At 40.2% G+C, this 25028-nt stretch overlaps 1 protein-coding gene and 1 long non-coding RNA gene across 4 annotated transcripts in view; one reads left to right on the top strand and one right to left on the bottom strand.

Moving 5' to 3' along the window:
- Window positions 1–24668, top strand: part of gpcpd1 (glycerophosphocholine phosphodiesterase 1) — an 87937-nt gene extending 63269 nt beyond the window's left edge. For both annotated transcript variants that reach the window (XM_060917758.1, XM_060917759.1), the window contains 3 exons: window positions 5085–5220; window positions 12036–12196; window positions 22806–24668. In XM_060917758.1, the coding sequence (XP_060773741.1) occupies window positions 5085–5220; window positions 12036–12196; window positions 22806–22986 (478 nt within the window). In that variant the 3' untranslated portion in view covers window positions 22987–24668. The remainder of the gene's footprint in view (window positions 1–5084; window positions 5221–12035; window positions 12197–22805) is intronic.
- Window positions 3129–12255, bottom strand: LOC132883766 (uncharacterized). Of its 2 annotated transcripts, none has more exons than XR_009654394.1 (3): window positions 11458–12255; window positions 10990–11212; window positions 3129–4088 (listed from the first exon to the last, which is right to left on the bottom strand). It is a non-coding gene; the product is annotated as an uncharacterized LOC132883766 (long non-coding RNA). The 2 variants fall into 2 exon arrangements; XR_009654395.1 differs by having other exon boundaries at window positions 10990–11563; window positions 11728–12255.
- Window positions 24669–25028: the final 360 nt, after the last annotated feature.

The raw sequence follows: 25028 nt of genomic DNA, 5'->3' as shown, positions 1-25028 counted from the left end.
CTGTGTCACTTCAAAATCCTCACTGACTCCGTGCAAAAATGCCATCAATTGTGCATAGTCACATATGTCGGTGCTCTCATCGCAAGCAATAGAAAAGACCGTAAATCAGGATGCTTTACCAACGATCTGTTCTCTGAGATCCTCAGCCATGTCCTCGATGCGGCGGGTAACTGTGTTCCATCATAAACTAATTTGCGAAAAGGCCCGTGTCTGGCTCGGGGACACAGTCTCTGCAGCCACAGTCAGGCAACTTTTAACAAACTCTCCACATGACAAAGATCTCATCTCATTATCTCTAGCCGCTTTATCCTGTTCTACAGAGTCGCAGGCAAGCTAGAGCCTATCCCAGCTGACTACGGGCGAAAGGCGGAGTACACCCTGGACAAGTCGCCAGGTCATCACAGGGCTGACACATAGACACAGACAACCATTCACACTCACATTCACACCTACGGTCAATTTAGAGTCACCAGTTAACCTAACCTGCATGTCTTTGGACTGTGGGGGAAACCGGAGCACCTGGAGGAAACCCACACGGACACGGGGAGAACATGCAAACTCCACACAGAAAGGCCCTCGCCGGCCACGGGGCTCGAACCCGGACCTTCTTGCTGTGAGGCAACAGCGCTAACCACTACACCACCGTGCCACCCATGACAAAGATCTCCCAGATTTCGCAATCATTGCGCTGATCTTATAGCTGGCCTTAGTTGCATTTTCTTGAGCAGATGACGGCTGCAGTAACGTGCGTTGTTGGGCACTGAGCCTGGCTAACAGTTCGCTAGCCTTCTGCTTTCTTATTTCACCACTGTATTTCGCAAACTGAGGTAAATGTTTTGTTTCATAATGTCTACGGATGTTGTATTCTTTCAAAACTGCCACTCTGTCTACAGATAAGGCACACTGCCGAGGAATCGATTTCCGTGAAAAAAAAATCTTGCCAACTATTTTTGAATTTTCTTTTATCCGTGTGCCACTGCCTAACACAGCGCTCCATCGTAAGCTCTGCTCCTCACTCGTGTCATGAGCCTGCTGACAGGCAGAAGAGCCAGCAACTCAACAGCGCCCCCCTTGTCCCCCCTTATAAAACTGTGGTCAGAAAGTGAACTGCAGGCAACTCTTCGGAGCCGTTGGGACAGAAATTCCCAGCGGCTGGCACTGACGGGCGGGCACAGATGGGAAAAATGAGGCAGGCCAAAAAAAACAGAACATGGGCCAAACTTGGCCCGCGGGTCCCAAATTGGGCACCCTTGGTCTACAGTGTGAAAGCTGTCCGCGCTAATGTGAGCGGCTATTTAACCCACCGTTCCAGCCCAACACAGCTCCTTTTAGCGATAGTGTGCTTCAGCCTATTGCTTGCAGAACATTCTCGTTTTTCATACTTACGGCGGTGCTTGAAAGTTTGTGAACCCTTTAGAATTTTCTATATTTCTGCATAAATATGACCGAAAACATCAGATTTTCACATAAGTCCTAAAAGTAGATAAAGAGAACCCAGTTAAACAAATGAGACAAAAATATTATACTTGGTCATTTATTTATTGAGGAAAATGATCCAATATTACATATCTGTGAGTGGCAAAAGTATGTGAACCTCTTTACTCACTATTATTCGACGTGCTATCCACACTCATCGCACTGCCAACACAACCGCTAACCTTCTCTGACTGCCACAGACTGCATAAACTCGGCGGGAACTTAGAAGGTAGAACTACGGTAGGCGTAGTGGACAAACTGGACCGTTGCATACTTGCCGCGATCACCGGTGATTGAAGTTTTTTAGCAGGCAGACAACAATGCAACCGGCACATTTTTTATTAATGTTTTGCAGGCACTTCTAGGAACGGACTGAGCGGATGTAAGAATTTTAGACTTGGATAAATTAAATTTTAGACCTGGGATGAAAATGTGTGCTTTTTAGACATTTTAAGGCCTAAAATTTAACTTTCTGAATTTTAGACTTTTTTAGACCCCGCGGGAACCCTGCACTGATAAAACGTAAAAGGCTAATTAAATAATCAGATGAACTGAGACAATCACATTCTGAAGCAAATTAAATAATCTTATACCGGTAACTAGAGCCCTGCACTCCCGCGGGAGTCCCGCGGGACCCGCCGCAAAGCAGTGCGGCGCGGGACAAATTTTGAAAGCTCATTGCGGGCGGGAGCCGTGATAAGCTGCAGTCCCGCTAACTAAAAATGTGTTTGAATTAAAATGTATAAATTATTAATCTATGTATATCATATATAATTTGTGCTGGATATTTTATTTGGCGGCGGCACGGTGGTGTAGTGGTTAGCGCTGTCGCCTCACAGCAAGAAGGTCCTGGGTTCGAGCCCTGGGGCCGGCGAGGGCCTTTCTGTGTGGAGTTTGCATGTTCTCCCCGTGTCCGTGTGGGTTTCCTCCGGGTGCTCCGGTTTCCCCCACAGTCCAAAGACATGCAGGTTAGGTTAACTGGTGACTCTAAATTGACCGTAGGTGTGAGTGTGAAGGGTTGTCTGTGTCTATGTGTCAGCCCTGTGATGACCTGGCGACTTGTCCAGGGTGTACCCCGCCTTTCGCCCGTAGTCAGCTGGGATAGGCTCCAGCTTGCCTGCGACCCTGTAGAAGGATAAAGCGGCTAGAGATAATGAGATGAGAAGAGATTTTATTTGGCATTAATAAAAATATTTTACAATGCGCTGGATATTTTATTTGGCATTAATAAAAACATTTTACAATGCCTAAATTTGAAGACAGAGTCAGATTGCTAGAAAAATGGCATCATAAATTTGCCATTGACCACCCTAACGGGAAATCCTCTGATCATTCTGACTCGCAGTTCACACCCAGCTAGCAAGAGAACCATGAGTGAAGTTATTAACGCTTGCGTTAGTCTACAACTTTAACCAGAGAGACAGGTTTCACAGTGACGGTAGGCTTGATTCAATGCTATCCCAGAAATCCTTCCTGTAATATGCAAATTTGGCTGTCCAATCAGAGGCGGCCAAATTTGCATATTACAGGAAGGATTTCTGGGATAGCATTGAGTCAAGCCTTCCGTCACTGTGTAACATGTCTCTCTGACTAAAGTTGTAGACTAACTCAAACGATAAATCAGTTCACTTCTCTTACTAGCTCTGCTTTGCAATAAAAAAAAAAACCACACCCCCACACACACCCACCACCATCATTGGTACAAAGCAAGCCCATTCACTTTTTTATGCTGATCAGAGAATTACAATGGTTTCTCATATGATAAAAACGTGTGATTCGTGATTAAATATTTTAATCTCTTTACAGCACTAATTATTATTATTAGAGATAGTACATGCTGAATTCCGAAACAAGGTAAATAATAATAACGTGAGCTGTAGATATTTATGCTGAAATCCACTCAAAGCAGGGGGCGGGGCACCATCACGCTGTGTCAAGACAAGAACTTTCCTGAGAAATAACGCGAACGTCTGCATCATGCGGGATTTGCGGGCGGGAGCGGGACAAAATATGGCAGGCGCAGGCGGGAGCGGGACTGAAAATCATAATTTTTTGCGGGCGCGGGCGGGAGTGGGACTGCACAATGCGGGCGCGGGCGGGCGCGGGACTGAAAAATCCGACCCGTGCAGACCTCTACCGGTAACTTAAACACACAATGCAAGTTAAATGTATTAATCTAAATGCAGGTAAACAACGTGGTGGTGTTTTTTTTTTTTTTTTTTTTTAATCCAAATGAGAGTCGGAGCTTAACCGTCTGTGTTCTCACTTCTTGAAGGCCGATCTTGTGGCCAATTGTTTTTGAAACAATCTGACTTTCAGTTGTTTGTTCAGTTCTCCGTTCATTCACTTCTTCCACGTAAGGGCAAGATGGCAGCAATATCCAGTTTAGAAATAAGATGGCTGCTCCACTCATTCTCCATACTGAGTACTCCGCCATTACTGCTCGGCTCAGGCAATTACTAAAACCCGGGACGGAACGGGACGTCTCCGGTTTTAGCAACAACTGCGGGGAGGTCACTGCCCGAGCAATAGGTCACGTCCCATTCCGTCCCGGGTTTTACCAACAACCCTCAGCTCACTCCAGGAGGACTGGTGCAACTGAACTCGCTTTCCTGTAAAAAATAATAATAATAATTAATTAAATAAATACTTTCCTTTTCTTGTAGTTTTCTTTAATTATTGATACTGCATCCTCTTTCAATACGGGCTTATAGCCAACACTCCTCAACAGATCAGAGGTTTCATACGAGTCCTCAGTAAAATGTGCAGAGCAGAGGAGAGACCACTTCGTAGGCGCACAATGTGCCTGTAAACTTTTCACAAAATGTGTCCAAACCTTTGCAGTTTGAACATTCTTGGGCCATGAATGCAGCATAAATCCACCTGTCATGTTGCTGCACCCGCCAGCAACACATCTACATGGCATGGCGATAAATTAGCTCAAAATGGAGGATTGGAGTTGCCGTCAGCTCTGTGTTGTAGTATAGCAGAAATGGCGATGAGACCGATAGACTTCCTGCTGTGACGTTACAGACGTCAAGGTCATTCACTCAGACCGCTACCTATATAAATCACTTTAATCGTAAAAATTACTATATTAGATTTATTGTTAGCGCTTAAAACTATTCCTGTGCCATTCTTGAGGCATTTATATATAAACGAAAGTGAGGCCATGGTTCTGCGTATATGCTTTAAGTACAGTACTCAAGTAAATGTACTTTGTTACTGTCCATCTCTGATTTTATGTTGGCTTCTGGTACATCCATACAGTTTTAAATACAATACCTACAATTAAAGAGTTTGTTTTTATTGTATTTATTTAATTCCTGGGCTCCCATCTGTAACAGGGAGTGATGTTGCATCACATTAATACACGTTACAGTACAGTAGGTTATTAGATTGTAATAGAATAGATGAGGCAAAATAATTGGGGATCTTTTTTTTTTTTAATGGGCCCCGACAAGTATGAATAGGTGGGCCTCGACGCAAAAAAGGTTGAGAACTCCTGCATTAGAGTCAACTGTGTAAATATCATGAATAAAGCTTTGGATGTAGTATTTCTCAAACTAAATCAGTGATGAGTAAACATCTTGTGCCTTTTGTTTTAGGGTACGGCGGAAGCAGAACAAATATCCGATCCTGTTTCTGACTCAGGGTGTGTCAGAGGTTTACCCTCAGCTGATGGATATACGCTGTCGGACAACACAGATTGCCATGAGCTTTGCTCAGAGTGAGAACATCCTGGTGAGTGCACTATGGCAGCCAACTTATCTTGTCATGAGTATTGCAAAACGTTTCTAAATGTTCTCGTATTTGATCAGAGAGCTCTGGCATATTGAGCTGCATATTTACCCATGTTTAGCTATCCAGTTATCAATTTACTATGAACCTCACTATGAGTTTGTGCGAATCGCCTTCCAGTGGCTTGTAAAACAAGACAGTTTTAAACATAATCAGATCAAATTCAGTGTAAGGAAAAAGTCATAAAAAGAAATAAAACGTCATATGTTACCATGCCGAAGTGAATTATTTTTATTAAACATTGTACAGCAATTTGAAGTAAACTGCAATTTTTATTTATTTATTTTTAATTAATGAACGGCACTTCAAGCTTTTGAATAATTTATTCTTAAATGTAATGCTGTGGAATGTCCACAAGACAAGTTAGTTTTTGTTGACAATTATGTTACAGCAGTTGTAAAACGCTGTAAATTAATAGGACAAAAACATGCACTTATGATAGTTACATTTAAAGGGGAACTGAAGGCAAATTTTTTATGATCAAAATTCTATTTTTCATTTTATAAAATGTAGGGATGCATTTCTGACAGCTATTTTGTCACTGCTATAGCAAGTTATGAGTGTTTGAAATATGCTCTGTAATATATCAGTCCATATGTCAAAGCAATGGCCGTAAACGAGATTCGCTGAGACCTGTGCGAGACTTCGTAGGACGGAAGTAAAACGTACAGCGGAAATCAAAGTAACCGACATCTGCCAACGTTGTCAGAAGACGCGCACGCCCTCTTTTGAATGCTGACGTAATCAAGCCAGAAGTTTTCCCTGTGTCCGAAATCACTCCCTACTCACTATATAGGGCACTATATAGTGTGGACGCCATTTTGTAGTGCTGTCCGAAACCTTCGTGAGGATTATGTGGGAAATATGCTCAGTATAAAATGTATTTCTCATAAAAATACATGCATGTATTTATTATTTTGAAAACCCACCATATTTTAATTGTGCGACAGTAATGACGTAAATACCAGTGCGACAGACTCGTCCTTATCCTGTCGTCTTTCCAACTCTTCTCTACTCCGCGTTGGTTCGACGTCGTATGGAGTAATCTCCAGGTCACGTACATGAGGAAGGCGGATGTATGTGCAGAAGTATACAGTTTAATAAAGTGCAGAATATATATACAGTGAGACAAATATATACACAGGCAAACAATCCAAAATGGCAGGCTAGATCAAAAACGAGAATACAGGCAAAAGGGTCAGTCGAGGCGCAAACAGTACATCAAAGGCTAAGGGCCTCTGCATGCTCTTGCGACAAGGCTTTCGCAGATAGCTTTTCGCAGACAGTTGTAATTTATCGTTGAGCGGGGAGTAATAGGCGTGCGCGATGTTATTCACCGCCACAACGCAAGGGGGCGCGAAGTCGCGAAATCGCTAGGAGTAGTTGGTGGGTGTGGTTAGTGGAGTGTTTATCCTCCGGTTACTTATAATGACTAGAACTGGAGTCGTATAGATGCACGTACTTCCTCACTTCCTCGATCAACCGCTCTTCGTGCTGCTCCATCTTCGCTCGTGTTTTTAAAAATGCCGGTCGTGAAAACAAAACAAACCGGGAAAGTAGGGAAGCGGAAGTGCGTGTACAGCGGATGTAGAGTGGACCAATCAGAGCCCTCTTGTCTGCGACACTGTCTGCGAGGCTTCTGCGGTGGTCACAATTTTTGGGAGGTGCGCGCAGAGCGTCTGCGAAGGTGGGGGGGGGGGGGGGGGCTACGCAGACGCTGTCTGCGACACCATCTGTGAGGACTGGGTTGTCAGCATAAATTAGCCTTAAGCGAGGACAAGAACGAGAACTAGGCACAAGGATCGTGAAACAGGAAATCAAGACAACGGGTACAAAGGCTCAGTCATGCATATCGTAATACTTTGCGATGCAAATGCATCAGCACAGTCCTTCAGTAGGCAAAACACATAGTTCCTTAATTGAGCTCAGGTGCACCTTGTTCACAGCGCGCACACAGCCCGAGGCGCGCTTTCAGGTGCATGCACCACAGCGCATCACTGTGCATGCACCACTCCATCACTGACGAAGCTGGCAAATCTCGAAATTAATCTAAATTGGAATGATATGGCGATCTGGCCGCTGTGTAAACAGTTTTCAAAATGGCGGCGCTGACACTTCACGTTTGAAGTCTCGCACAAGTCTCGTGAAGGTCTTGCGGATAAGTGACGCCTGCCATGGACCAAGCGAACTACATTCAACATGGCTAAAAACCGAAAAGGCTGATAAGTGTATTTTGTATAATATGCCAATACAAGTCACGATATAAGGTTAATAAAACCGAAAACGTACAACCCCGATTCCAAAAAAGTTGGGACAAAGTACAAATTGTAAATAAAACGGAATGCAATGATGTGGAAGTTTCAAAATTCCATATTTTATTCAGAATAGAACATAGATGACATATCAAATGTTTAAACTGAGAAAATGTATCATTTAAACAGAAAAATTAGGTGATTTTAAATTTCATGACAACAACACATCTCAAAAAAGCTGGGACAAGGCCATGTTTACCACTGTGAGACATCCCCTTTTCTCTTTACAACAGTCTGTAAACGTCTGGGGACTGAGGAGACAAGTTGCTCAAGTTTAGGGATAGGAATGTTAACCCATTCTTGTCTAATGTAGGATTCTAGTTGCTCAACTGTCTTAGGTCTTTTTTGTCGTATCTTCCGTTTTATGATGCGCCAAATGTTTTCTATGGGTGAAAGATCTGGACTGCAGGCTGGCCAGTTCAGTACCCGGACCCTTCTTCTACGCAGCCATGATGCTGTAATTGATGCAGTATGTGGTTTGGCATTGTCATGTTGGAAAATGCAAGGTCTTCCCTGAAAGAGACGTCGTCTGGATGGGAGCATATGTTGCTCTAGAACCTGGATATACCTTTCAGCATTGATGGTGTCTTTCCAGATGTGTAAGCTGCCCATGCCACACGCACTAATGCAACCCCATACCATCAGAGATGCAGGCTTCTGAACTGAGCGCTGATAACAACTTGGGTCGTCCTTCTCCTCTTTAGTCCGAATGACACGGCGTCCCTGATTTCCATAAAGAACTTAAAATTTTGATTCGTCTGACCACAGAACGGTTTTCCACTTTGCCACAGTCCATTTTAAATGAGCCTTGGCCCAGAGAAGACGTCTGCGCTTCTGGATCATGTTTAGATACGGCTTCTTCTTTGAACTATAGAGTTTTAGTTGGCAATGGCGGATGGCACGGTGAATTGTGTTCACAGATAATGTTCTCTGGAAATATTCCTGAGCCCATTTTGTGATTTCCAATACAGAAGCATGCCTGTATGTGATGCAGTGCCGTCTAAGGGCTCGAAGATCACGGGCACCCAGTATGGTTTTCTGGCCTTGACCCTTACGCACAGAGATTCTTCCAGATTCTCTGAATCTTTTGATGATATTATGCACTGTAGATTATGACATGTTCAAACTCTTTGCAATTTTACACTGTCGAACTCCTTTCTGATATTGCTCCACTATTTGTCGGTGCAGAATTAGGGGGATTGGTGATCCTCTTCCCATCTTTACTTCTGAGAGCCGCTGCCACTCCAAGATGCTCTTTTTATACCCAGTCATGTTAATGACCTATTGCCAATTGACCTAATGAGTTGCAATTTGGTCCTCCAGCTGTTCCTTTTTTGTACCTTTAACTTTTCCAGCCTCTTATTGCCCCGTCCCAACTTTTTTGAGATGTGTTGCTGTCATGAAATTTCAAATGAGCCAATATTTGGCATGAAATTTCAAAATGTCTCACTTTCGACATTTGATATGTTGTCTATGTTCTATTGTGAATACAATATCAGTTTTTGAGATTTGTAAATTATTGCATTCCGTTTTTATTTACAATTTGTACTTTGTCCCAACTTTTTTGGAATTGGGGTTGTAATTGAATAACACGTTAATTAAGAAAGTTTAAAAATGACTTCAGTTCTCCTTTAACGCTGTGGTATGTCTGCACAATGTGCTACTTCCTAACACAGCTTGTTACGTTTCTGAGAATCTGGAAAGCGTAAAGTCCTCTGTTGTGAAAGCTGTCCCAGGGTTCCCACGGGTCCTTAAAAAGTCTTAAAAAGCCTTAAATACAACTTTGGGTTTTCAAGGCCTTAAAACGTCTTAAATTGTTTGGAATGACTGGAATTTTCGAAAGGGAGGTATTAAATTTAATATTGGACCGAACGAGTGAAATGTCTCCATCCGGTTTGGGGTATTTTTTAACCATAATTTTAAAAGTGACCAGCGTAGCTTTTGGGGGCAGCATTGGTTCTGTGTGTTCTGTAGAACAAGAACTAACGTTAGGAGGCTACTGGAGGCAGTGTGGTGTGGTGTGGTGGTTGTGAAGAGTGAGAGATGCGCAGGTAGCTTACATGGGCGCTAGAAAGCGTTGATAATTATGGGAAGATGTCTGTTTAACGACAAGTGGTTGGGGGATGACAAATGCCCCCAAAATAAGGAGAAGACTCGTTTGCGATTAAAACGCGCTGGATTGCACAAATGTGTTTAAAGCCGGTAGCGCAGCGCTGGGGACATGGCGGACTGGGAAACTGGCTTTTCACGGACTCGAGGCGCGCGCGCGTTAGAGGTCAAGCGCTCCGGAGTGAAACGCAGGGGGGTTCACGCATGCGCACAAGAGTCAGGTGGAAAAAGGGACTTATATGACATAATAATAATAATAATAATAATAATAATGATTAGCATCATTTTTTACATAATTAACATTGTTTATTGTACTAAGTTTAATATAAATATATAAACAACCTTTATTTCAAAACTCAATTAAAAAGAACTCCAGAAAATACAATAATTCTAAATATAGTACAATATAAATAATTTGTACAAAAAGTTTTTTAGTTTTATTACTTATCGTCTACAACAGTGTTTTTAATATAATAAGAATAATAACCACTAATAATTAGTAGTAATAGTTATTATTGATTATTAATCATTACTACTTATGAATTAGTGATGAATAAGTACTAGGGATTATTAAATGTTATAAAATTAAGTTATTAAAAATTATTGCAAATAATTATTAAAAAGTAGTAATTGGTAGAATGCAAACAAACTCATGGATTATAGATAATTTTTTAAAATGGTGAACATTTGATATAAAATAACTGTACTAATACTACGAGTAATACTTGTTAATGTTATTATCAGTTCAATTGTTATATCAATGTTCACTATTAAAAACAAATTATCTATAATCCATGAATAATTGTATCACTACTAATAATAATTACTACTTTAATAGTTTTAGCTAATCTTGTAACTGTTTTATAGCATTTTAATAATTACTACTTATTATTAGTATAATTTAGTAGTTGATGATAATAATCACTGCTTATTAATTAAATAGTAATTAATAATACTGAATTATAATAATTGCTACTCAATTAATTAATATAGCTAATAAGTAGTGATTAAAATGTTATAAAATTGAGTTAATTTTTTAAATTATTATTAAAAAAGTAGTTTTATTATTATTAGTAGTAGTAGTAGTAATACAAACAATTATTCATGGATTATAGATAATGATTATCTTTGAATAATAAACATTGATATAACAATTGCACTGATTAGTTTACAGTTATTACAACACATTGATTAATATTGATAATGGTTATGAAAGGTGACAGTTGTTTTTCTGTGTTTAATGTAACGCTCTGATGGTTGTATGACTGCATAAACAGGTTTATGCTGTTACCTGCTATAATGCAGAAGAACTTCCTCAGCCAGCTGTATACTGTACGACACTCAGACTGATTTTGCTGTCAGACACAAAATCACACATCATCAAAGATAATCTTTGGGGATTGAAACAATGCCGGCTAAGGTTGTTCAGCTGGTTCTACTTGCCGTTTATTGTTTTCGTTTTTGAAATGATTCATGGTGTTTTCTCCAGTCTTCTCCTTGCTGCTACAGTAGTTCTGCAGGCCCAGAACACACGACTTTGCTTCAGCTGTTTGCATGTCTAACAGTTGCCATTGATGCACCCTATTGTTCACCAATTGTGTGCATTCTTAAAGTTAGTATAAAAAAAAACTATTGCAGAAAACAGTTTTACGTTGTCATATCATTTTCTTTGCCATGGTACAGTCTTAATTTTTCCATTTAGAGATCTTGAAAAGGTCTTAAATGTCTTTAAATTTGTACTTGAAAAATGTGCAGATACCCTGTGTCCTGTGGTCGAACATGTGTTGACTGTTCCAGAACAGAATGCTGACCCTGTAGACTTCACTTCTTCATAAATGTGAACTAAATCTGTCCTTACAGAAAACCTGGCCACATTAAGAGTTGTATGTTATTCTTTGTTAAATAACAACATGCTTTCCTCATGGTTTATTCGGTTTAATTTATGTGGAGGGTCCACCAAGCAAGTCCATGTAAATAAGCTGTTACTATAGAAACAGTAACATATTAGAATGAGTGCATTAATGTTAACCTCAAAGCTGCTGTTGCAGAAAATTAATCCACGCGTTCAGATTCAAGAATTCAACAGAGATGTGGCATAAACCTGTAATGAATGTTGAAAAAATAAAACTATAACAAACACTGATTTCATTCTATCATTTTTATCAGGGTTAGTTTACAGCACATTGCAGTTGCTTCTCTAAATATATTTGCAAATACATACTTGTAGGTGGTGACTGACACTGAATGAGCCATTATGTGGTATGTTTAGTTTTGGAAGTTTGTTCTTTCATGTAAAAAAAAAAAAAAAAGGAACTTGCCCTTTGTTCTTGTTCACAGGGTATCAGTGCTCACACTGAGGATCTGCTGCGCAACATGGACTGCATTACAGAGGCCCAGTCCAAAGGCCTGGTGGTTTTCTGCTGGGGAGATGACAACAATGACCATGAGAACAGGAGGATACTCAGGGAGAAGGGCATTGATGGCCTCATTTATGACAGGTGTCATGACATTTTTGTGTTTCTGTGCCAAATCATGATTGTTTGAGGAACTGTAGTTGTCACGGAGTTAGTTTCAGAGATGCAAACACCTGACCTTTTGGTGAAATTCACTGTTTTGAGATCAAAATGGGTCACTTACGAGATTCGTGCAGCTTGTGCAGATCCAAGGATGCATTTCGTATCGTGCACAGGTTTTGAGACTAAACACCGCACTGTTGTCATGCCAACTGCAGGATAACGATAAGAGCTCCTCACCTTCAGGGGTAGCCTCCTTTTACTTTATTTTAACTCCAAACTAACTGATAATTAACCTCATACACAGTCATTGCTGACACTTACAGAGCAGTAAAATAGCCATTTCTGGATATTTAACTGTATTATTGTTAGGGAAAATCCTTTTTGAAATTTCATACATGTATATGAAGTGTCTTTGAAGATGTCCGAGACTACCAAGACATTTATTAATAATAGTAATAATAATAATAATATTAATACTTTTTTAATGTTCAATAAATGTGTGATATTTCCAAAGTCAGTGAGTAAAAATGGTGAATAATCGTGATCTCAATATTGACCACAATATTTTTCAACATCATTGAGCAGCCCTACCCCAGGCATGCTGTGAAACACTTACCCTGTGTCCGAAACCACTCACTCGTCCACTACTCCCTACTCACTATATAGGGAGTTACTATATAATGAGCTCATGGATAAAATGAAAAAACACTTTCGGCGGACACTGCTCCGCCGTGCCGTTATTTACGTCATTACTGTCGCAAAATTAAAACGTGCCTGATCAGTCGGCTGGTGGGTTTTCTAAATAATAAATACATGCATTTATTTTTTTCGCGGTCCGGTTTCCATCAAATCCTGCGCTTTGATTGGCTGGCGAGCAGGTCCGTATCCTACGATACGGACCCCGGATACGGACCTCTGGCGACAACAACAAACATACTAGCAATTTTTGTCAACATTTATTTTCGCATTTCTCAGGAGAATAGCATTAATTTTACAGCATGGATGGCGATAATGACAGTGTTCACAGCGAAAGTGAGTTTTACTACCCTGAGGAAGAAGAAATAAAATAAAACATTTCAGGAGAAAGCTAAAAACCTGTAACTGTTGCTAACGCCGAGCAAAAACATGGCTGAATCCTGAATGACTCAATTTTGTATAAATAGGGGACTACATAGGCAGCAAAATGTAGTTGGTTTTTTTTCCTGCCATGGAAGTGCACTTGTATACCAAGGAGGAAGCAATTTGCACTACAGCCGTGAATGAGGATTCAAAATGGCGGCTCGCCTCGGCTCGGTTTTCCCTTTCGGGCGCTCTCGTTTTCTGTTAGAAATTGGTAAAGAAAAAAATTAATATATTATAGTGCTGTCAAAAATGTCGCGTTATTAACGCGTTAACTTGACTCAATTTTAACGGCGATAATTTTTTTATCGCGAGATTAACGCTCTGTGACATGATGCCACGCCCCGCACAGCCAGAGTCCTCTGCCCTCCCCCAAAGAGCCACGGTGCTCCGATCGTTTTCCCATCGGCGGCTCCAGCCCCACTTTGCAGTGGCTGTGACAAGACGTGTTATGCTCTGCAATAAAAAAAAAAAAACATTGGTACAACCAGTGTTCGAACTATGCCGATATTTTCGGGGGGTCCCTTTTTTTTTCCCTGGGGGGGGTGCTTGCGCTTGTCTCAGAGCGCGGATCTCCGATCGCGCGCTCACTTCGGATATGCAAATGCTTCCCGTTACACACGATTGCTATGTCAATAAACATCATTTTGCCAATATTTTAGAGACCCCCCCAACATTTCCCAAATCATGTTTTCAAGGGATCTCATGTCTGTTTCAGGGGATCTCGGATCCCCCGAGTACCCCCGTAGTTCGAATGGTGAGCAAGCCCATTCACTTTTTTTATGCTGATAAGAGAATTGCAATGGTTTTTCATGTGACAAAAATGTGCGATTAAATTGCGATTAATCGCGAGTTAACTATGACAGTCGCGACATTAATCGCGATTAAATATTTTAATCGCTTGACAGCACTAATATATTATTTACCAGCTTAAGGTCGATCCATATGGTGAAATACCGTGACCTCGGCCTTGAATACTGACCTCGGCCCAGAGGGCCTCGCTCAGTACTTTCAAGATCTCGGTCACGGTATTTCACAGTACAGACCTCCCAGCTGGTAAATAACATATATTTATTTTTTTCGCGGTCTGGTTTCCATCAAATCCTGCGTTCTGATTGGCTGGCGAGCGGGTCCATCTCCTACGGTACGGACCCCAGTTACGGACCTCTGGCGACTCGCTCGTTCACAACAACAAACATAGTATTATTTTTTTGTCAACGTGTATCTTTTTTTTTTTAAATAAGATTTATTTATAAGATTATCAAAAATCTTATAAATTTTTGCGAGTTAATAAAGCGAGTTTTACTACCCTGAGGAAGACAAAATAAAAGAAAACATTTCAGGAGAAAGCTAAAAACCTGTAACTGTTGCTAACGCCGAGCAAAAACATGGCTGAATCCTGAATGACTCAATTTTGTATAAATAGGGGACTACACAGGCGGCAAAATGTAGTTTTTTCCTGCCATGGAAGTGCACTTGTATACCGAGGAGGAAGCAATTTGCATTACAGCCGTGAATGAGGATTCAAAATGGCGGCTCGCCTCGGCTCGGTTTTCCCTTTCGGGCGCTCTCGTTTTCTGTTAGAATTTGGTAAAGAAAAAAATTAATATATTATTTACCAGCTTAAGGTCGGTCCGTATGGTGAAATACCGTGACCTCGGCCTTGAATACTGAGCGAGGCCCTCTTCAAGACCTCGGTATTTCACGATACAGACCTCCCAGCTGGTCAATAACATATGTATTTTTGTCATAAATCCATATTATACTGAGCATAATTCCGATATTAATAAATACAAAGTACTTTGTGTCTGCTGCATCTTTTAGTTCTTTTAAATCAAGGCTGAATACTTTTTCTTCTTTGCCGCTACCTTTTATTAAATCAAATTTGAGGCTTTTGATTTTCTTTCAGCGCAACCACAATGCATGATGGGATATATTGCTTGGTTAGTGACCATCGGTTGTACACTACTTTTCATGATGCATTGTGGGATACTTTGAGTGCACTATATAGGGTGTAGTAATCCTCACTGTGCATTCGGACAGCACTACAAAATGCGAACTCACTCTTCAGTCCACTATATAGTGAGTAGGGAGTGACTTCAGACCCAGGGTTAGTCATTTTGTATCTGTGTGTTGTCCATATTTGATTAATATAATGACAACATTTAAAGCATGTCTCTAAACTTCTCCCCCCACCCCATCCACCTCCAAATGTAGCAGGGTTTTTTTCTGTCCATGCAGTGTTTTCACTCCTTTTTTAACCCATTACCTGTTTGCAGCCCGGACATTTCTATGTGCAGTTCTGCCAGAAAAATCTGTAAAGATCTGTGTGTTAAATCCTGCTTTGCAGTCATGTCACTTCATAAATTCTGTGTGCGCGCACATTTTATGTTTCACTTCCTTGTTTCACTTTCTGTACCTCATTTTCACACAGTTTTACAATCACTAGGTGTAGTGAGTTGAGATCAGCTGACAAAGGCATTTTGTAATGGTTGCTGATGCAGTAATTTGTGCAGTCATTAGGTCCCATGTCTGTTATCTTTATATCCATTACTATATCATGACTGTGAGGTCACTTGTAATAGACTCGTTCAGACTGCCATACTGTCTTATTAGTAATAGTCCTCCAGGCAGCTCGCACACGTTTTTCTCATTTTCCCTCGATCACCTTATTCTGTCAGCCTTTTAAGCCTTTGTGCTACTATCTCTGCCCTTTCTTTCAGAATTTCTGAACCCTTGGTGCCAGATATGAGTGTTTCAGCTACCTCTGATGTCAGTAATGTCTACCAACACCCTGGTTGTGTTTGCTTTAGTTTGTTCCTTGTTGCTGCCTGGAAAACAGTTGTTTGTTTGTCATACCCTGTTGCCATGATGTGGCATTTTTCTGGCAATGATGTCTAAGGCAGTAGAAATTATAACTTGGCAGATAGAAGTGCTCTAAACCGATGCTGTTTGTTTTCATGATTAGCAATTTTTCAGTAGGCTTAATTAGAGGTTACATTACACTTTCAACTGCCTCTTGCATCATTTTGAGAAGTACCATAACACATTCACAGAGGATTTCAGTTTTGTCCAACTTTTCAGTGCATGTGTTTACAGGCCTTTCAATTACATCATTTGGGCTACACCCTGTATTTCTGAATTTGGGCTTTTTCTGCATGCGCAAAGTGCTGTTTTCCCAGCACTCTGTGTTTGTTTAAACCTGCTGCTGCTTTTTTTTTTTAGCTACAAAGTTATGAATAAATAAAGAAATCTATGAATGTTATTTTTACCTTTACTGCAAAATGTCTACAGCATTAATCCCTCTTGATGTACATGACAAAAATAATTAGAATACAGTTAGTTAGTATTTAAAAGATGTGTTGGGGCCTGAGGAGAGCCTGGAGGAAAGGAGCCTGGGAATGAAAAAGGAAGTTCTGCACTGTTACCATCAAAGAGACGAACCTGCGACGCAAAAGGTTTGTCAGTCCCATCACGAGAATCGGCAGTGCAATTCACAATATATAGTCCGATAAAAGATCTTAGTTTAAAGGAAAGGCCAGTGTCTAAGACTATCAGCAAGAGGACCAAGCTCCAAGTCAGTGATTCCACCCACACTTACACAACTGTGTGTATTTAAGATGCAAGCTGTATCTTAAATACACACAGTTGTGCCCTGAATAGCTCTCTTTTATTCAGTCTTTTACCTGATTTTAAATCATATGAAACTAGGTATCCGAGAGATATTGCAGTTGAGGTCAGATAATGTGGGACGTAGGGCTATTTTTAGGTTTTAAATGATACAGGAATTATTAGGAGAATTTAGCACAATGGAGCACTTGCATGTGACGTTACAGCCCATCCAGATTGTGACAGACGCCATCTTGTCGGTCAAACGCCATATTTCCGCCTTCTACTTCTAGTTCTACTTCTGCTTTTACTTCTGCCTTTTCTTCTGGAAAACCCTACTATATACAATTCTACTACAACGGCTGCGGCTACAAGCTCTCCCTACCTGTGCACGTTTTTTATGTTTTTTGTGTGTATTTTTGCGTGTTGTTCGTCTGTACCGGACTTCAATATCCACTACAACCGTATGGACTTACTGGACATTGGTTTCCAGCAGAAAATGACGGTTTGTAGCGATTTCCATCGCATGCACAACATTCCGGACGAGATAGCGAGACCAGCAGGGTCTCCGTGGATTGTTATCGGAAGCAAAGCGAAGGAGGCGGCGTCGGGAGAGGAAGCAAAAGCGAGGCTGCAGAGCCGGCCTGTTGACTAAGCTCAGAAAACAGCCACTCAAATCTCCACTGCCAAGCCTCTACCTCTCCAACACCAGATCCATGGTAAACAAGACGGACGATTTGGAATAACAGCTGGAATTACCTTATTCTATTCTATAATCGGCTGGTCAGTGCTATACTAGATACTGATATAAATAGTATTAGTACTCAATACTTAAGTGACTTACCCGTCCAATGAGGATTGCTATTTTCTTGTTTACAAGATGCCACATCTTAGTCGCTGTCAAATCCTGAATTTCTGTAAAGATAACTGTCCAGAGATTTATAATTCGCAGTGCTTCACCACTGAACAGCGAGGGAAAGTGCAGCAGTATTCAGCTGTGTTTTTTACCGACAAGATGGCGGCTGTGTACTTTCCAGTCACGTGACTGCAAGATCTCTATAGGGTGTGAAACGTTCTGGTTCACACTCCAGTCCAGAAGGTGGCGGTAATGCACCTAAAAGCTGTTTGCCAACCGCCATAAAACAATATAAAAGAAGAAGAAAGATTTCACTGGTACGCGAGTCTCGCTCCTCCACGAAATCATGGCGTGCCGGTCGCCGTTGATGGAGAATTCGTGCTCTGCACGAGGCTTATGGCTAATTCAGTGAACCTGGAACAACATGGGAGTCAGTTACGAGAAATACATGCAAATTCTCGCTAATTTCAGTGTTTTTAAAGAAGAAAGTCAAGACATTTGGGTTTTATGCAGCCAAGTTTATTTAATCTTTTTTTTTTTTTTACTTTTGGTAACATATTTTGGCTGCTTGACGTTAATTTGGCCGCCTACGACGTTATCCATCGCAGGTTTCATGTAATTGAAAGGCCTGATTTAACTTATCTCTGTATCAGTATCTGGAGCTGATTTTGTTAGGAATGAATGGCTGCTTTGGCTCCCAATCCAGCATGACATGGAAACTTGCTTTGTAAAGGTGTGCGTGCATCATTTTTGAGGACTCACACTCAACACCTGAGTCAGGTGACAGATTTAGTTGACGTGGAGTTGAGCTATGGCACGTTCCAAACTTGTGTAAGAAAGACATGACAACGGAGTACATCTCGGTATAGCTCATAACGCAATATTGTGCTACTTGTCACTTGACACAGGTCTTGTATAAACTTGACCTAAGCATTGATGAATGCTGCCTTTATGAACTACTGGAGTAAAATACCACACAACCAACGGTCATACGAAAATATTCCATGCAGGGGTGATGGATATGGGTCGACATGAAGCTGAGTGCTGTAACCACCGTGAAGTGCATTGTCTCATAAGCACACGCTCTGGCATGTGTTATTCTGCTTATACCACAGTGATCTGGCAAATATTACAATGTTTAATTTATTCATGATCGTCACACATTTTTGCTTTTTGTTGAGGTCATATTCCGAACCCATCCGCAAGACAAATTAGCTCCTGTTATCACTTAAGGTTATAGTTGATGTAAAACAGATGTTCCTTCACCACCTCACACTCTTTCTCTTTCTCCATCAAAAAAAAACCCACAGCTTGTCATTTTACAAAGAAATTATAAAACATAAACGCCTCTGTCCTGAAGACTTTTTTTTTCCCCTGTGCTGACAATTTTGCATTGCAAAAACGTTCGAAAATGTTTCCTAACAAAAAATTTTGCCACATCAATGATTACATGATTTTCTTTGTTAAAGGAACAGTCCACCGTACTTCCATAATGAAATATGCTCTTATCTGAATTGAGACGAGCTTTGCGCGACTTCCCAGTCAGTCAGACGCAGTCAGACGCGCTGTCACTCCTGTTAGCAATGTAGCTAGGCTCAGCATGGCCAATGGTATTTTTTGGGGCTGTAGTTAGATACGACCAAACTCTTCCACGTTTTTCCTGTTTGCATAGGTTTATATGACCAGTGACATGAAACAAGTTCAGTTACACAAATTGAAACGTAGCGATTTTCTATGCTATGGAAAGTCCGCACTATAATGACAGGCGTACTAACACCTTCTGCGCGCTTCGGCAGCGCATTGATATCTGAGCTCCGTATCAATGTGCTGCCGAAGTGCGCAGAAGGTGTTAGTACGCCTGTCATTATAGTGCGGACTTTCCATAGCATAGAAAATCGCTACGTTTCAATTTGTGTAACTGAACTTGTTTCATGTCACTGGTCATATAAACCTATGTAAACAGGAAAAACGTGGAAGAGTTTGGTCGCATCTAACTACAGCCCCAAAAAATACCATTGGCCATGCTGAGCCTAGCTACATTGCTAACAGGAGTGACAGCGCGTCTGACTGCGTCTGACTGACTGGGAGATTGTGCAAAGCTCGGAGAGGTACGGAGCAGCTCGTCTCAATTCAGATAAGAGCATATTTCATTATGGAAGTACAGTGGACTGTTCCGTTAAACAACACATTTTTAAAAATCTGTTTAGTATTAGATTATGTGGAGCATCCTCTGTACAAGTCTCAAGTGGCACAACAGAAAAGCACAATCAGCCGGAGACTGCTAGTACAAATCCTGATGATTCCACCATGCCAGGAGCCCCAGAGAGTAACAACAACAACAAAAAAATAATCCAAAAATAATGAGCACCTTCTGAAAAATCAGATTTGAGAATTCAGCCACACTGTACAATTACTTTTAATAATAATTCTGGGTGTGCTCTATAAAATGGTTCTACTTATAAACCACTGACTATATAGCCATCACATTTATACAGTGGTATGCAAATGTTTTGGCACCCCTTGGTCAAAATTGCTGTTACTGTGAACAGTTAAGCAAGTTGATGATGAAATGATCTCCAAAAGGCATAAAGTTAAAGATCACTCATTCCCTTTTATATTTTAAGCAAAAACAATTTTTTATTTTCATCTTTTACATTTTCAAAATGACAAAAAAGGAAAATGGCCCGAAGCAAAAGTTTGAGCACCCTGCATGGTTAGTACCTAGTAACACCCCCTGTGGCAAGTATCACAGCTTGTAAACACAGGAAAGGTTTTCTTCTGATGACTCTCCCATGAAGGTCATATTTGTTCAGGTGTCGCTGCATAGTAGAACAGTGCACCACCACTCCAGGGTCTGCTAAACCTTTCTGAAGGTCTTTTGCAGTCAAACAGGGGTTTTTATTTGCCTTTCTAGCAATCCAACGAGCAGTTCTTTCAGAAAGTTTTCTTCATCTTCCAGACCTCACCTTGATCTCCACTGTTTCTGTTAACTGCTATTTCTTAATAACATTACAATCTGAGGAAACAGCTACCTGAAAACACTTTGCTATGTTCTTGTAGCCTTCTCCTGCTTTGTGAGCATGAATTATTTTATTATTCAGAATGCAAGGGAGTTGCTTAAAGGAGCCCATGGCTGTTGATTTTAGGGACAAGTTTGAGGGGTCAGAGAATTTATACAGCTTTGAAATCTGCATCATCTGACCTTTCCTAACGAAGAATTTGAACAAGCCACAGCTCAATAAGCTAATTCAGGTCGGGAACCTTGGTAAAAGTTACCTGAGAACTCAAATGTATTGGGGTGCCCAAACTTTCGCATGGTGTTCCTTTTCTTTTTTCACTCTCCAATTGTACAAAACAAAAATGATACACAAATCTTGCAGAAAACGCTGAAAAAAAGTGTCGTCTTTACCTTTATGCCTTTTGGTGATCAGTTCATCTTCTACTCACTTAACTATTCACAGTAACAGACATTTTAAATAAGGGTGCACAAACCTTTGCATGCCACTGTACATACGATGTACGAACCATCTTAAGTACAGCTTTGAGAAGCTGAAGCATTTATTTATGACAATTTATGCTACTGACCATGATGGCCTGGGTTATTGATTGATTGACTTGTACTTTTCAGTGCTTTTTGTCATTATGATTATAAATGTAGACACATGAATGGTTTGCTTGTGGAAATGTGCATTGTGATTTTTTTTTTTTAATTTCAGCACGAGCAATCATGGCAATTTGATTCATTTACAATGTAATAATGAAGCATCCTTCTATGTTACCAAATGTTGCTGTATTTGCTTATGATAAAAATGACCTCCTGAGCTTTTATTATCCCCCACTGGCCGAAAGGCCCGAAGGGTGATTATGTCATGGCGATTTCTGTCCGTCCCGGGAAGGGTACTCACCTTCTGAAATCAACTCTTCTCATAATTTATGGAGGAATTTCACAAAATTTGGCAGGATTCTTTGTTATATGTCGGTAATACGCATATTGTAATTTCGTTAAATTTGGTCACATTTAACCAGAGTTACAGCCCTTGATTCACAAAATTATACTTGGACAATTTCATGAAGGTGTGCTCGCCTTCTGATATCAACTCCTCTCACAATTTTTGGAGGAATTTCACGAAACTTGGCAGGATTCTTTGTTATATGTCAGTAGTACGTATATTATTATTCAATTCGGGCGCATTTTACCAGAGTTACAGCCCTTGATTCACAAAATTATACTTTGACAATTTTATGAAGGTGTGCTCGCCTTCTGACATCAACTCCTCTCATAATTTTTGGATAAATTTCTCGAAGCTTGGCAAAAGGCCTTGTTATATGACGGTAATACGCATATTCCGATTTAATTTCATTTGTGAAAATTTTACCAGAGTTACAGCCCTTGATTAAATCACTTGTACTTTGACAATTTCATGAGGGTGTACGTTCTTCTGAAATCAACTCTCTTCTCACAATTTGTGGAGGAATTTCACCAAACATGGCAAAAGGCTTTGGTATATGACAGTTATACGCATATTGAAATTTCTATTCTTTAAGTTCGTTTCTTAAGACACGTATTTTTTAGGATGTTACCTTGTTTGTTGACAGTTTCGGCAAACACTTCTGCCTTCTTCAAAACAGTCACCAGATGTTGAGTGGTGACGTGCCTTATCAGCTGATGTACTCTACATCTGGTGACTGTTTTGAAGAAGGCGGAAGTGTTCGCCGAAACTGTCAACAAACAAGGTAACATCCTAAAAAATACGTGTCTTAAGAAACGAACTTAAAGAATAGTAATAATAGTTAGACATAATGAACTTTCACTACATATTGAAATTTCGTTTAATTTGGGCAAATTTTACCAGAGTTATGGCATAGTTGCCAGCGGGGGATCTTGTGCTCTCAGAGCACTCTTGTATCAGAAAGGAGGCATGACATGCTCAGCTATAGCCCTTTTGTTCTTAGTTGAAACCTTTGTTTGATTTCAGCTTTTCTTCTTTTTTTTTTTTTTATTCCCAGAATCTGTGACAATCCAGTTGAGCAGCTCAACATCTTTAAAGTAGAAGAGCAAGTGTCTATAAAAGAGGTGATTCCTGAGGAGACGCTGAAGAGTTGCGCTTGCTCCACATTCAGTATGCCTTGCTCAGGTGAGGTTTGCGCGGGCAGCGGCGAGTCAGACTCGGGGCTCAGCTCATCTTGAACTTGCCACACTCCATCCTTTTTATAGCACAATAAAAAGTGCGCACACATACGCACATGCACCTTCTCCCTGGGTGGTTTTCACCGAAGCAATGGTTTTTTTGCCTAATAATGGTATGTGCTTAATCACTAGACCCTGAAAAGTATCATATTAAAGAAAATCAAGTATGTGTACACTACCGTTCAAAAGTTTGGGGTCACCCAGACAATTTTGTATTTTCCATGAAAAGTCACACTTTTATTTACCACCATAAGTATTTAAAATGAATAGAAAATATAGTCAAGACATTTTTCTGGCCATTTTGAGCATTTAATCGACCCCACAAATGTGATGCTCTAGAAAGTCAATCTGCTCAAAGGAAGGTCAGTTTTATAGCTTCTCTAAAGAGCTCAACTGTTTTCAGCTGTGCTAACATGATTGTACAAGGGTTTTCTAATCATCCATTAGCCTTCTGAGGCAATGAGCAAACACATTGTACCATTAGAACACTGGAGTGATAGTTGCTGGAAATGGGCCTATGTAGATATTGCACCAAAAACCAGCTAGAATAGTCATTTACCACATTAGCAATGTATAGAGTGTATTTCTGATTAGTTTAAAGTGATCTTCATTGAAAAGAACAGTGCTTTTCTTTCAAAAATAAGGAAATTTCAAAGTGACGCCAAATTTTTGAACGGTAGTGTATATACATAGGCTTTCCTGATGCATTTACTCAACATGTTGTAAATGCAAGTGCTTTTATATGATTATATTATTGCTTTTATATGACTTTTTTTATATTACAGCATTGCCCTGTGATATTTTCTCCTCCCTTTCAGTGTAATACCATCGTCACGGTATTGGTTGCCATATTTAATTATTTTAAGGTGTTTCATTCCTGCCTGTATTTTAAATATTTAACATTTGTTTACTAAAATGTGTATTACAACATTGTAAACTTAAATTATGACTGACTGAGTGTCACATTTTAAACATGTATAAAGCTCACTAAAACACTTTGGCCTTTTACATGTTACAGAATCATTGCAAAAATATGTGCTAAATATAGTATCGTGTATTGTAGAAATCTAATCAGAAATCCTATTCAAAACGTACCAAAGTGTTTTTGAGAGCTTTGAAGTAAAAAGTAAAATTACGAAGGATGCCAAACATACTAATGTACAAAACATGTAAATGTTAAGAAGTAAAATAAAAAGCCTAATGTTGAAGAATCATATAAAAGTAAACATCTGGCTCCAGTGCCATTTGAAGTAGTTGAGAAAATGCTGTGTACTCTGTTTATCATGCTCCTGAACACTGCTGCTGTAAATCTCTGTGCTGAATGTTAAGCATGGCTCTATGTCGGAAGTCTTCTGCTCAAGTAGAGGCCTTAATATTTCTTCTACTCTGCAGATGTGTCTTAAACATGCTCCACAGAACTCAAAACTCTGAGCTGACTGGGTCGTTGCACTGGGTAATTTACAAACAATTGTAAAGTGTTTTTATACATACAAAAGCTAACTTTGCTTTAAACACCATCACAGTTCCTGATCCACATATCGAAGTGTGTGAGAGACATTGATATTTCCATAGGGTCTTTGTCCTCAAAGCCAAAAGAAAACCCACTGAGCAAATCCTGTTTATTTGCTGTATTTTCTAATGTTGAAGGCTTTTGGGGAAATAAAACCTTTTCAGGAACATAAGCTTCTTGTCTTTGTGTGTTTGGTGTTTGAACTGCAGGAACTACGCTATTCTCTCTGTTTGTTTTCATTTCCAGCATTAGGTCTCTGATCTTGTGGATTAATGTTGGCTTTGTACTTCTGGGAAGCTTTGCTAATATGCTGTGTTTTCTGTGAGATTAGTTGTAGTCAGCAGTTCTGTCCCTGCTTAAAGCATGTACGCAGAGCCATGGCCTCACTTTTGTTTATAAATGCCTTGAGACCTCTAGAATGGCACAGGAATGGTTTTAAGCGTTAACAATAAATCTAATATAGTAATTTTTACAATTAAAGTGATTTAAAGTGAATGACCTTGACGTCCATAACATCACAGCAGGAAGTCTG

The sequence above is a fragment of the Neoarius graeffei genome, chromosome 3 (assembly GCF_027579695.1).
Source record: "Neoarius graeffei isolate fNeoGra1 chromosome 3, fNeoGra1.pri, whole genome shotgun sequence".
Classification (NCBI taxonomy): Eukaryota; Metazoa; Chordata; class Actinopteri; order Siluriformes; family Ariidae; genus Neoarius; species Neoarius graeffei.
The sequence above is the reverse complement of the archived record's forward strand: the minus strand, read 5'-3'. Positions and strand labels throughout refer to the sequence as shown.